This window comes from Epinephelus moara, chromosome 18 (genome assembly GCF_006386435.1).
Source record: "Epinephelus moara isolate mb chromosome 18, YSFRI_EMoa_1.0, whole genome shotgun sequence".
In the NCBI taxonomy this organism is placed as follows: Eukaryota; Metazoa; Chordata; class Actinopteri; order Perciformes; family Serranidae; genus Epinephelus; species Epinephelus moara.
In genome coordinates this window covers 26,420,441-26,432,622 of record NC_065523.1, presented here as the reverse complement: position 1 = coordinate 26,432,622, position 12,182 = coordinate 26,420,441, and the positions used below count along the sequence as shown (strand labels likewise).

The following is a 12,182-nucleotide window of genomic DNA, read 5'->3' as shown; positions in this document are numbered from 1 at the left end:
GTTGACGTTCTGTCCAATGGGAGAGGAGTTCTGTGGTGTTGTGTCCAATCAGAGCGGGCCGAACGCTGGTGGGATGGGTCTCGTGGGCTGGCACCGCAGAACTAGCGGATCTGGTCTTCGTTATGTTTTTCAGTGTCGGGTGGAGTCTACATCCCGTCGCAGCTCTGCGGGGAAGGAGGAGGACTTTTTTTTCTATTAGTTTCTCATAGACTATTTGTTCCCGTCAAGGCGTCGAAATACCCCATAAAGATGACGACGACAACCACCTATAAAGGAATGGAGCCTGGTACTAAAAACAGTTCCAGGTAAAAAGACATGAAAACCTTTCTCGGAGGAACAAAAGAGTGTGATGCGGGCGAGCCTCTCGGCTAGCAAACGCCTCCTTTTTTTCCTGCGTTTGCTTGAAGGCAGCCTTGCTACCTAACGTTAGCCCCGCTGGTGGCTGGCGAGGGATTTTTCTGGATTTAGCTAAACTGTCAGATAGTCTTGCTAATTAAGTTAATCTTATTGGGTGACTGATGCAGCGTATAGCCGTTAGCTACAGTTAAGTTAGTTGGGTTAGCTTGTCTGGGCTGTGAGGCATAACGTTAATTAGGCAGGCGAGTTTGAGAAAGAAAAGAGAGGAACCAGAAGTAGACGAAGGAACGTTTTCCATCTTTTTTGGGGGGGAAGAAATGGCCAAAGCTATCTATCGTTAGCCTGCCAGCTTTAACTGTGATTGATATAAAAAATAACTTTTTTGTTGTTCAAGTCGCAGCTCTTCCCATGCAGTGACTTTAAAACGTGCTCTTCTTTGGAGCTGCTAGCTTATGACCTTATACTGGATGTGTAGCATTTTTATCAGATGGAGAAAGGTACAGCTCAGGAGCCAAATATGTGATTGATTGCAGGAAGAATCCCAGACTAGACTTGGGTCTGCATATGTCGTTATCACCAATATAGCTCATTGTTGGTCAGGGCCAATGGAAGTTTAGAGCAACTCAGATTATCATGTGTAGCTGCAATAGACATGTCCATCCTGTTGTCTTCGTCTGACTAGCTGTATCTGTTATATCTTTATATATTGTGGAAAACACCTTAAGAGGGCCACTCATCCTCCAAGCATGCAGTCATAGCTTTCCTGTAAGTGATGCGTCTCGTCTGGATGCTTTCCTGCCCCTTTGCAGTGAAAACAATGCAGAGAAAATGCCTTTAATTTACAGCTGCATCCATAATGGGTCGTGATTATGTGCCATTTAAGTCAGATTTTGAGGAAAACTGGTACTATTAGCCTTTTGCTTAGTGAGCATGTCAAATCTCGGTCAGTCATTAAGCGTTTTGAAGTCGCATGCTGTTTTCGGATGATGCGGGGGCTTGGGTGGGGGCTTTGAGCTGGCTAAGCCTGTAAATCTTTTCTTAGCTCTTTTGCTTTTGCTCCTTAAAGCCCCTTTTACGAGCTGCTGGTCATTCCTGATGCTGGCCGACCAAAAGGATCCGTATGGCAGCAACTTGAGCAGAATTAGGCTAAAATCTTTGTAGGCCATCAAAAGCCTCCCACCCTGCCTTATCACACATGCCATCTTTGGCTTTGGGGCTCAGCTATATCAGGCATAGCTCCACCGGGCTGAAGCTGCCCTCCAGCGCCTAAACATTAATGCCATTTCATTGATATTATTTGCAGTTTCATTCTAGGGTGGGGTCTGCTGCCAGGCAGCTAAAAGCTTTTCCCCCCATCGCAATCCATGTGGAAAGCATGAGCTCATCCTCTCTGGCCGGGAGGTGAAGTCTGGTTTAGGCATTACTGTCACAGCCAAGTGTGACGAGCACTACTGTGTATACAAGAATTGATTGAGAAAATTCACGCCAATGCAGTCCACGCCGTCTGGTTTTTCCTGCTGTACTTGCTTTCTTTGTAGTTTTTTTTTTTGTGCTTCGAGAGCTCAGTTGTTTTTTGGACTCCCATCTGCCCGCCTGGCCCTTGGACAGCTGCTCGGTGTGTCAGCTGGTGGCTTCAGGGACTCTGCGGAGAGGAGAGTTTGCTGGAAAAAAGAGGGAGGGGTCCAGCCGGGGCACTGCAAACACACCAGTTTTTGTCGTCCACCCTGACTGTCCTTCAGCAGAGCAAGGAAAAAGGGTTTCCCTGCTCATTATCGTGTTCCTTTTGTTTGGCTTGTGGTGGAAGGAATGTCGGTGGAAAGTGCGCTTTGTTTACCATGCACTGGTCTGCATGCAGGCTTTCTATAGTCTTCTAGAACAATCTATTTATTAGGTGACCTATATTAGCTGTGGACATCCGACTTTTCACCTCCATTGTGTAGTATTGACCCAAAGGGGCATCAGATTTGATTTACTCATCTAATCACAATGCAACCAGGAACTGACACCAGCCCCTTGTGTGTCACTGCAAAAGAATCTGTGCTGAGAAGAGGCAGCAGCTAGCCAGCTAACTCTTTGATTATATGCGACTGGAGTCAGCTGCAGGGCAGAGATTGTGACTGTCTGTCTGACAGGCTGACAGCCGGAGCTTAGAGAGCGGAGACCTTGCTGGTAGCCTGTGTGTTTCTGTGTGTGCGGTATGTGTATGAAAGGGTTTGGGTGGAGAAGGCTGTAGTAGCTTGAGGCGCCCTCATGTTATATTTGACTATTGATTTTTTTTTTTCCTTTTGCACTGTGCAGCTGATCAGAGGCATGTGAGACGAGGCCTTGTGTTTTAGTTTGGCCTTAAGAGTGGGGGATGGAAAGATGGTAGCAGAATGTCAATCAGATGACATTATTCATCATTTATTGCTCCTCAGGGTACTACGACCGCCTGGCGGGGACTCGAGCATCACCTTCGGCACAGACGACAACTCGACCCCTCGCAAGAACAAGATGGCCTCCAGCATCTTTGCAGAACCTGATGACCCCCATGCTCATCGGAGGAACAATCCACCCAGTAATTCAATCTAATATCTCTCGAACCTGTCTTAGTTAATTTCATAAAGGAATGAAAACAACAGGGTTTTGATTTACAAGGTAACATATACAGTGTTTTGAGTTTTGCACCAGGGAGGGCGCACGGGCAAGTTCAGTCTTGCAAAAGCAGACAGAACTACAGATGCCTTAAGTAAGCAAAAAACACCACAGACTTAATTCTTCTAACTTGAGCGAAGCAAAGATACAAACTGGAGTGTTATTAAGTATTTTTCCATTTAGGTAGTCAGAAAGAACATCCCACAAGTATAATAGCCAAAAAGCCCTGGAGTGCTGGGATAAGGGTAATTTGAAGCTAGGCTTTGTTAGATGGGGATGAGGATCAGCCCTCAGCGGAAAGAAATAGGTCAGTTAAAAAATGTGTCAATTGGTGAAACGTGTGGCCTTGTATAGACACGAGGGAAGTTTTATTTTGAGTACATGAGGAGAGGCAGGCAAATGCAGCAGAGGGGGAGACCTGTGAAGGGCTTTCGAGTGGTCAAGGTCACTGCAAACATACAGCCACAGCAGCTTGCATGAAAAATTAATGTAGTCTGACAGGATTGTGCCAGGTAGTCAGTGTTTGGTTAAGGCTTTAAGATTTGATAATGCATAAGAGGAAGATTCAAGCACTGCAGCACTGGAATTCAATTCCAGCTCAGGGCAGTGAAGTTGCTCACAAGCAATGGATCACATGTTTTCACGCTGGCCACTTGTGGAAAACGGTTTACATGGTGTATCAAGTTTTCTGAATGTGTGGACAATGAAGAATTTACCCTAAAATTATGACTCCAGCCTCTGACCTTTATGGACAGCAGCTGCTGACAGTTAAAGCCTTTTCCTGTTTGCATTGTTTCACTTGGGTCAAGGTCAAGTTAATGGGAGCCCCCTCATAGTTTTCCCACTTTAACGGATACAACTGGACGAGGATATTTGTTTCTGCTTGAATGAGGAACATTTATTACTTTAACAGGTTTTGTTAGCATTGTGCGAACTGTCTGACCTATGTATGAACTCCTAGTATAGATGAGCAGGTGTGTTTGCTTTGGCATGCTGTCCTGAGTCTATCCTTTTGAAAATATGCTTTTGTTGTGAATATTGTCCTGGCCTAGCCTTGTTATAATAAGAACTTCTCTTGCAACAAAAGTTGGAAGATAGTTATTTGAATTTTACTTTCTGAAATTAGAGTTGCAGGAGCACATTTAAAAAAACAACAAATGTTGACCAAAGTGCTTTGCACAGAGATTAAATAAACCTGAGGAATGATCAAATAAAAACACAGGAATGATTCAATAAAAAGGGTTATTGGAGGTTATAGAATATCTTGATAAAATCATAATACAAGACAGCATTGCACAAACAACAAAAGAAAATACAAACCAATGAAGACCAGAGTGTGGTCAGACATGTTTTCATGATGGCAACGAAAAGGCTAAAGAAGAGAGACAGAGGCAGGTCTTAAGACAGATTTGTGGCTGATTTTCATGATCATGTAATGCCTCTGTAGACTGTAAGCAGAGCTTATTTTCTACTTTGTGGTCATTCAGAATCAAAATATCCTGACTCAGACAATGTCAAGATTTGTCCTGCATTATCTGTAGACCTCTCTGTGCACAGTTTTTAGAGGGTTAATTTCTATTGCAGAAGTGTTTCCAGTGAAAACTATGTACAGCAACATCTGTTGATGTTAGTTCTGGAAAGACATGCCAAGGTTTTCAAGTGCCGTCTGTAATGCTTTAATCAATGAAATTTCATTCACTTTAATAGTATTGGATAGATGGCAGAGCCTTTAGAAACTAATATCTCAAAGTCTGAATAAATAAACCTTGAAATATCCTCATGGCTATTATAGGGGCAGGGGGGGGAAATCGCTTTTTTTAAGAGTTTTTTTTTTATTGCTATAATTCAAATGTCAAGGTTGAAAGAAGTTGCCGCTTTTATTGTGGTAATCTATTGTACCGTGAGGTCATATTCTTTTCAAGAAAAACAAAACAAAACAATGACAGAGCTTCTGCCCAGTCTCCTCCCTGCAAAGAGCAAAGAGGTGCACTCACTCACTAATACTTACCTCATTTATGGTCTGATAAAGAGAGAGAGGGCAGGGCGAGGAGGGGCTGGGTGAATCAATGTACCGCCCACAGCTTTACAATGAAATAAGATTTCCTCAGAATTTTTGAATAGAAAAAAAAGTTAAATCATCATGTGGTGGTCAATGTTGATATTATGCTGGCCACAACAAACAAACCAGTGTATAGGAAACACAAGCAGGTCAGCAAATTGTAGCAGTTTGAATTTACTTTGCAGATGTACATTTTGGTAAGCAAGTAAAGTTTATCTCGTATAGAACCTGGACACAGAGCAAGAACACAAAGTGCTTCACTGGCATACAATTGTTAAAAACAGGACCATAAAACAGTTAATAGTTCATTTACCAATTCTATATGCAATAAATGATGCTGCTGAAATAAAAGTCAAGGACTGACTGACATGATATGCATTGTTTGTGGAAAAAGGCCTCATGATATACAGACTGTAGAAGTGTATGATGGAACTTTTTCTCATGGTCTAGTACAAATGGTAAAGGCTGTACCCACCTCAGAAGTGTGCCAGTCGAATCAGATTTGGTTGTTTAATATGATTATTCAACTATTCATTCCTTGTTTTCCATAAACAGTTTGAGAGTTTGAACATTCAGTGTGACAGTGACGTTCACGTAATATAGTAAACAAGCTAACTGCGCTAACGACGGGTCGGAAATGTGCAGAAACATTTTTTGATGACACTAGATATCAAACATAAGCCAGAGATTGTATCGTATTAAGTTGCTGTGAGCTGTGAATTCACTAATATGCAGAAGGCAGAAAATAATGTGACTTCAAAGCTTTACAAGGCAGAACCTCTCCTCCTCCAGGCAGCTTTCTCTGTGTATGCAGCAGTGTGAAAGTAAAGAGCACTCACTCTGCAGCAAAATCAGGAGACCGAAACATCCCCAGAAGTACACTACCTGCTGACGGTCATAAGAAAAAAGACAAATGCTCGACTTGAAGCAATTTCAGTTGACTTAGGGGTCTCCGATTAATGATAAGAATCGCCTACTGTTAGGGGGCAGCCCTGCAAATGGTGAAGTGCTTTTAAAAGTCAGCAAATCACAATAAATCATAATATCAAATTGCAGTATTTGTAAAATAGCAATACATATACAATTGGCATCCAATAGCACCTCATTCCAGCCGTAATTGGTACCACTAGGAGTGAGGGAGAAAATGTTTTTGTGATTTGGATGAACTGAAAAACTAGCTAAATTTAAAAAAAAGCCCATTATTAGGGTTTTGAAAAATCTTCTAATGAGTTACAGTATGACTGTGTTGTGTCATTTAGCTGTAGAGCTGTGCTGATGTTATGTTTATGCTGACACACAAGCATATTGTTATTCAGCCAGAGTCTCTGGCAGGTTGTTTGTCAGGATTTTAGGGTTTTCAGATACCAGAGCTGTTGGTTTGTTCAAGTGCCCTCAGCTTCTGGCCACATGAGGAGCACTCTGTAATCAGAGAGGAAAACAAGATGACCAGCAGCAGCAGCAGCATGGTTGCTGTTCCTGTCTTCAAGCTCGTTGACCAGTGGGGTCAGTGTGATCATACATTTATATCATGAACCCAGGAGGTCTATAAGGTTAAGTAGACGGCTATGTGTTGTGAGTGATGATAACATAATGCATCACTGTACAGCCGATGAATCTGGTTTAATCCTCTTCCATTCACTGTCCAGAGAATTGATCAGACTCAGAAATGTGGAGCCAGTAATGAAGGAGCTCTTGTTGCGTGATAGAGCCTCTCAACAGTGCTGATTCACTTCACTCTATTAACAACAATGGCCACTCCTCTGCTTCTTCAGCTGCCGTTGTTCTCCCCATGACAAAGACAGTCTGTCCCCTCCCTGGCCCTCTGGGCTAGAGCTGGGCTGTTACCTTATGTGGCTTTAGTTCCCCACAGCGGGCCAAACACTGGGTTTTAATGCTCTTTCTGCTAAAGGAGAATGCAGGCGCTACAGGGTTATGTGAGTTTTGGCATTCATGTTGTCTGCCTGGAAGTGTTCCACTGTGTTTTTGGGTCTGTTGCAGACGCCCAAGCGGATTTGGTGATGTTTCCTGTTGGTTCTCAGTGATTTTGTCTCATGTTATTTCGGTCAAATTCCCTCATAAAGCTGGGGTGTTTTGTCAAATCTGAGGAGATGAATCTTGTAGTAAGCATGGTTGCCTCATACGTTAGAAATGTTAGGGTCTGGGGTGGCTTTGTGGCTGATTGAGTTAGTGTTTGTGTGGTATGACTCAGCTGCTTTGAAGCCTGAGTCATGTTTTGTCATTTGCCTCGTGTTTCCTCTCTTGCTTCAGTATAATCTATTGGCCAAAAAGGAAGAAAAAAAATCAATAAAATAGGCACTACAGCTAGAGTATGGAGTGTTTTCCCTTCTTCTAAGGATAGACTGTGTCGTACATCGAGGCAAATTTGTGATCAGTGATATTTGGCTGTATAAATAAGATCTGGCTGGACTATTACACTCTGCTCAGTCTTAATTAAGTCTGTTGCTCTGTCTGTCTGTTACCTTCCCAGCTGGGGAAGCTGCAGGAACCCTGTGCGGGGAGCCCTCAGCCCCACTTAGGCGATGCCAGCAGCCTCTTCTCTTCCCCAAGAACCCTGAGCCGGAACTGACCACCATCCACAACTCTGGAGCAGCCTTGGTGTGGAACCAGAGACGAGAGGTAACCTCTCACTTTGTCTGACAGCCGCTGTTTCCAAAACAGAGCCGCAGCCTAGTTTGGGGCTGAAAAGCACCCTGTCATAGATTAAGTATAATTCTAAAACAGTTCAGTGGAAAAATTCGTTGGGGGATGGATGGCTTAATCCATCAGTTTGAAACTGACCCAGGATGTTGTTTGATAGATGTTCTCCACTGACATTTTTAATCTCTGTGGAGGTTTAATTTTTTCTGATATGGTTAGATTTTTTTTTCTAATTAAGCAATTTAATTTAAGCATAAAGGAACATTGAAACTAAACTGTAACCATTCGTCTGTTAATCAATTAGTCAATCAACAGAAACTTAATAGGAAAATATTGTGATCATACAGTAATCATTTAAGTCATTTTTCTAAGAAAAAAAGCTAAACTTTTTTCTTGTTTCATGCTTGTTAAATGGGAGAATTGAATGTTTTTCTCTGTCATACATAATAAAATAAATAGCTTTGGATTTTTTGGACTGTTGGTCAGATTAAACAAACCATTGAAGACATTGACGAGACAATCTCGAGAAAATATCGGGCCAGTCAGACAACTGAGTAAATGGAGTAAACATCTTGGCTTTTATTTTCTGGAGAGAAGCAAAATTAACCTGTAGACAAACAGGTGTAACCAGTTTGAAATATGCTCAGTGGTTTACAGATTAACAGTTACTGTTGACATCCCTACTAAAATATCTCAAGGGTCAGAAAGCTGAGTCTCAGTTTTAGAGAAGTTTCTTCTGGCGTTGTGACACAAACAATAACACCTCCTCTCACACCAAAAAAAATGAGCAGAGGATCTGGGATATCCACCAGCATTGACAATGACTAGTCTCTGTCTGCCTGCTTGGGGAACTGTGTTGTCACAGAGTAGAATAGGATTCTGATACAGGGGTACAGGAACACATTTTTATATACAGAAAAAAATTACTTGGATTTGGTGAGGATTACTAATACTTGTGTCTTATGTTTTTATTGTAGATTGAAAATGGCCAAGAACAAGCAAATGATGGTAAGTACCCTGAACTCTTAAACAGTTTATAATGCTCCTTTTAAGTTTCTGTCTCACTCCCACTATGTCTAAACAGCAGTGCATGACTTACATTACCCAGTGAATAGCTCCATGGTACAGTATAACAGATCAGGTAATTCCACTCTCGCTGGCTCTTTAAACAATTCTGCTGGTATGCCATGGCTTTTTTTTCTCTCTAAGACACAGTACACATGTTGTCCCTGTGTAAGTCAACATCACATGATCTGTTTGATGTGGTTTTCCCCTGTCATGATGGCGTGATGGTCTGTAGTCAAGCAGCTGTTGTTTGATGGCAGGCTTCACTTAGTATGAAAAGCTTTTTATTAACCTCCAGGTGCATGTTTGTAAGAGAGTGGCTGGCTCCTCAGATAATGGAGGGTTTGACCATACGTCACTATGAGCATTCATTTATTTGCCCCGCTTTGAAATGTGATAGGAATGTGTGTACACTTTGAAGTGTGTTATAAATATGTATATTAACGTTTATATGCCTAGTAGAAAATATTGAGCACCTAAGTCAGTTTGTTTACACACTACTGTATTTCTTTACATATTTCTTTAAAGCAAGCAGAGAGAAGGGCAGCTGGGAGTGGGCCAGGTACAGAGGGGCAGATTTACCAAGAAAATAGAGTTGAGCAAATGTGCACTGCAGTATTCATTGTGTTTGGGCCGCACTCTGTGTATTCTGTGTCTGATTTGCTGAGATATCAGCTCATTACACAGTCACTGTGCCAGCGAAGGCGAGCTCAGAGATGCAGGTCAGAGGTGGGATTCCTATAAGATCACTAAGCTCAGAAAAGAAATGACTACATAGTGATCTTGATCACCAAATATTAACTTTGGTGGTGAGAAAAAACTGTAACCTAAAATGCTACTCATATAATTATAAAAGCAGAACCTTTAGTATATCAAATTAGTAACATATTATAAGACAAGCACATTCAAGTTTAGGTGCAGTCTGTAGTGATTAAAACAAACCACAGCTTCCTGTCCACTGTTCCTTCAACTTACAATAATCAGATACTGTGTTTAATTAAAAATGGCCTAATTTTTGTTTCATATCTGCGCCTGAAAAATGGGCACAAACTATATTAATGCAGTTGTAACAGTAGCGCTGCCACTTGCTCTGATGTCAAGCAGTGAATATTTGAGTGTCCATTTGCCTAAAAAAAGATTTTAAAATCACTGCTGTCCATACTTGTGACGTTTAAGTGGAAAAGTCCCCTTGAATTTGCACATTCTCCAGTAATTCAGGCACTAATGGACAAAGAGAGCCCAGTGCTTCAGCACTGTGATTTTATTACAGGACTGGCTAACCTCAAGAAAGTACTCTAGACTTTAAAACAAAAAGCAGTGACTACATATGAAGTCAAAGTTTAGTTGTGACCAGTGTGACTCGTAGGCATTTGTGCTAACATATCAAAATTGCAGTTTTCTTTGAAATGCATAATTTCAAAAATTGCATGGTAAATTTGCAGATGCTACAAAACACCGCCAAAATCAAAAGCAAGCAGACAAAGCAGGGCTGTTAAATCCAGTTAAAGTTAGCTGGTGAGATAGCAAACGCTAGCCTTTAATGAAGCTAAATTTAGTTTGGGCATTTTAAGGAATTTCTATATTTTAGTACTGGCATTAAATTGTTATATAGTACTCAAGTTATCACAAAACAAAAAAAATCTAAGGTAAGATTAGGAATGTAATATGGCCAGCAACAGAAAACAAGTGCAATTTGACTTTCATTTATTAAACAACCAGTCTTTAATTAGCAGATTAAACAATAAATTTAAAGTTAACATAAGAAAAATCAGACTGTGACATTGAATCCATTATAATCGAGGTAACCATGTGATGCTAACAGCGCTGTCACTCTGTGTGTGTTTGTGTGTGCGGGCGGACCCTGTCTAACCATTACCTAGTGCGGCGCTCACACTCCCACATTAGTCTCATGCCACAAAGAGAGAGCGACAGCGGGATGAGGAGGCGCTGAGCGAAGTAATACACTGTGTGCAGAATGAATAAGATTTTACATATTTTTAACAGTAAAAAGAAATATAAATGTCATGTTCACATGTGGGAAGTTGGACGGTTATCACTGGCGTCCAAATCGAGTACTTGAGAATTCTTGCCAACCCCTACTTTTTACCTATAGGTGTTTGCTGTAATTGAAATTCTGTCACTTTTCATGAACTAATGTCAAAGTAATTAAGTTTGTTTAGGTAGCAACTAAATCCATTCATGAAGAAGCTAACTAGCCTAGCTTAGCAACGTAGCACTAACTGCCATACCAGATGAATGTATTATATTGATTTCAAGGTTTAAAAAATTAAAATGAAGGCATATATCCTATCCATCTATAACCACTTCACCAGTATTTACCCTAAAAGCTTTTAGCGCTTCTGTCCCTAGCTTTTCTGTCATTAATGCACCCCTCCTTTGTAGAGCAGTTCTGCAGACGACATAATACACAGTCATCTACTATCATTAGCTCCCAGGCACAGTTTGTTTGACCAGATAAACACTGTGTTTTACTGTGAAATGGTTAAACTGTACTCAGCATATTGTAAGCTGTTTGGTGCTAATAACATATACTGTCATCCAGAAACAGTCTGTGAAGGCATTCCTTAAATGTCAGCCACTGTTTCATGCTTCGGATTAATGTGTTGTGTTGTTGCGTCTGTAGAGTGTCCTGACAACGCAGAGGGCGAGCAGGAGGAGCAAGAGCAGCAGCAGAAGGAGACAACAGAGCCCTCTGCCCCGTCGGGAGGTGCCAACGCTGCCACAGGCGGCCGAAGAAACCCACCGGGTGGCAAGTCCAGCCTCATCCTGGGTTGAGACCACTTTTTTTTTTTTCTTTTTTTTTTTCATTCGAACGCTTTTTTTTTATTTTTTAAAGATAAATACCCCCCACCACTCTCTTCCTCCTCATCGACTTGTCACCTTCTTCCCTACTTCACCTGCACTCACGCTGTCACGTCCACGGACCCCTGTGTCCTCTCCCTCCACCCTCAAACCTTTTGTTTTATCCTTTTTTCTATTAAAAGAAGAAAACTGTTGACAAAAGCACTTTATGTATCTCTCTCCCCCTCCTCCATTTCAGCCCATCCTGTAGTGCATCGCGCCTGCTGGGAAAGGCATGACGTTTAGCTTGTCCCTCATTCTTCCCTGTTGTAAATGGTAAAGGAAAAAATAATAAAAAAGATTTGATGCGTGGATTTCTAAATACAATAAAGATTGATATGAATTTGCTGTGGCTGACTTTTTATGCACTAACAGTGATGGAAATTTGATCATGCTCAGTTACAGGTCAGAAGGCACGTAAATAAAGAACAAAAATATAGACATAAACTCAGCTGTACTGTTGAATCTCCTTTCCAGTTTTCATGTGCATAAATGGCCCAACAAATGGAGCCGAATATTATTTATGTACTGAGAGATGGAGCCTGAA

At 41.4% G+C, this 12,182-nt stretch overlaps 1 protein-coding gene across 1 annotated transcript; it reads left to right on the top strand.

Annotated features, from left to right (window-relative positions):
* The first annotated feature begins 99 nt into the window (after window positions 1-99).
* Window positions 100-11,978, top strand: LOC126405422 (jupiter microtubule associated homolog 1-like). Its single transcript, XM_050069150.1, has 5 exons — window positions 100-305; window positions 2,775-2,914; window positions 7,539-7,687; window positions 8,686-8,716; window positions 11,418-11,978. Exons 1-5 carry the CDS (start codon window positions 250-252, stop codon window positions 11,567-11,569), a joined length of 528 nt encoding a protein of 175 aa, XP_049925107.1. The 5' UTR covers window positions 100-249; the 3' UTR covers window positions 11,570-11,978.
* Window positions 11,979-12,182: the final 204 nt, after the last annotated feature.

Coding starts and splice junctions, on each gene's coding strand:
- LOC126405422 (XM_050069150.1), top strand. CDS start 250: ATGACGACGACAACCACCTATAAAGGAATGGAGCCTGGTACTAAAAAC. Junction 2,915..7,538: donor TCGGAGGAACAATCCACCCA/GTAATTCAATCT, acceptor TTACCTTCCCAG/CTGGGGAAGCTGCAGGAACC. Junction 8,717..11,417: donor CCAAGAACAAGCAAATGATG/GTAAGTACCCTG, acceptor TTGCGTCTGTAG/AGTGTCCTGACAACGCAGAG.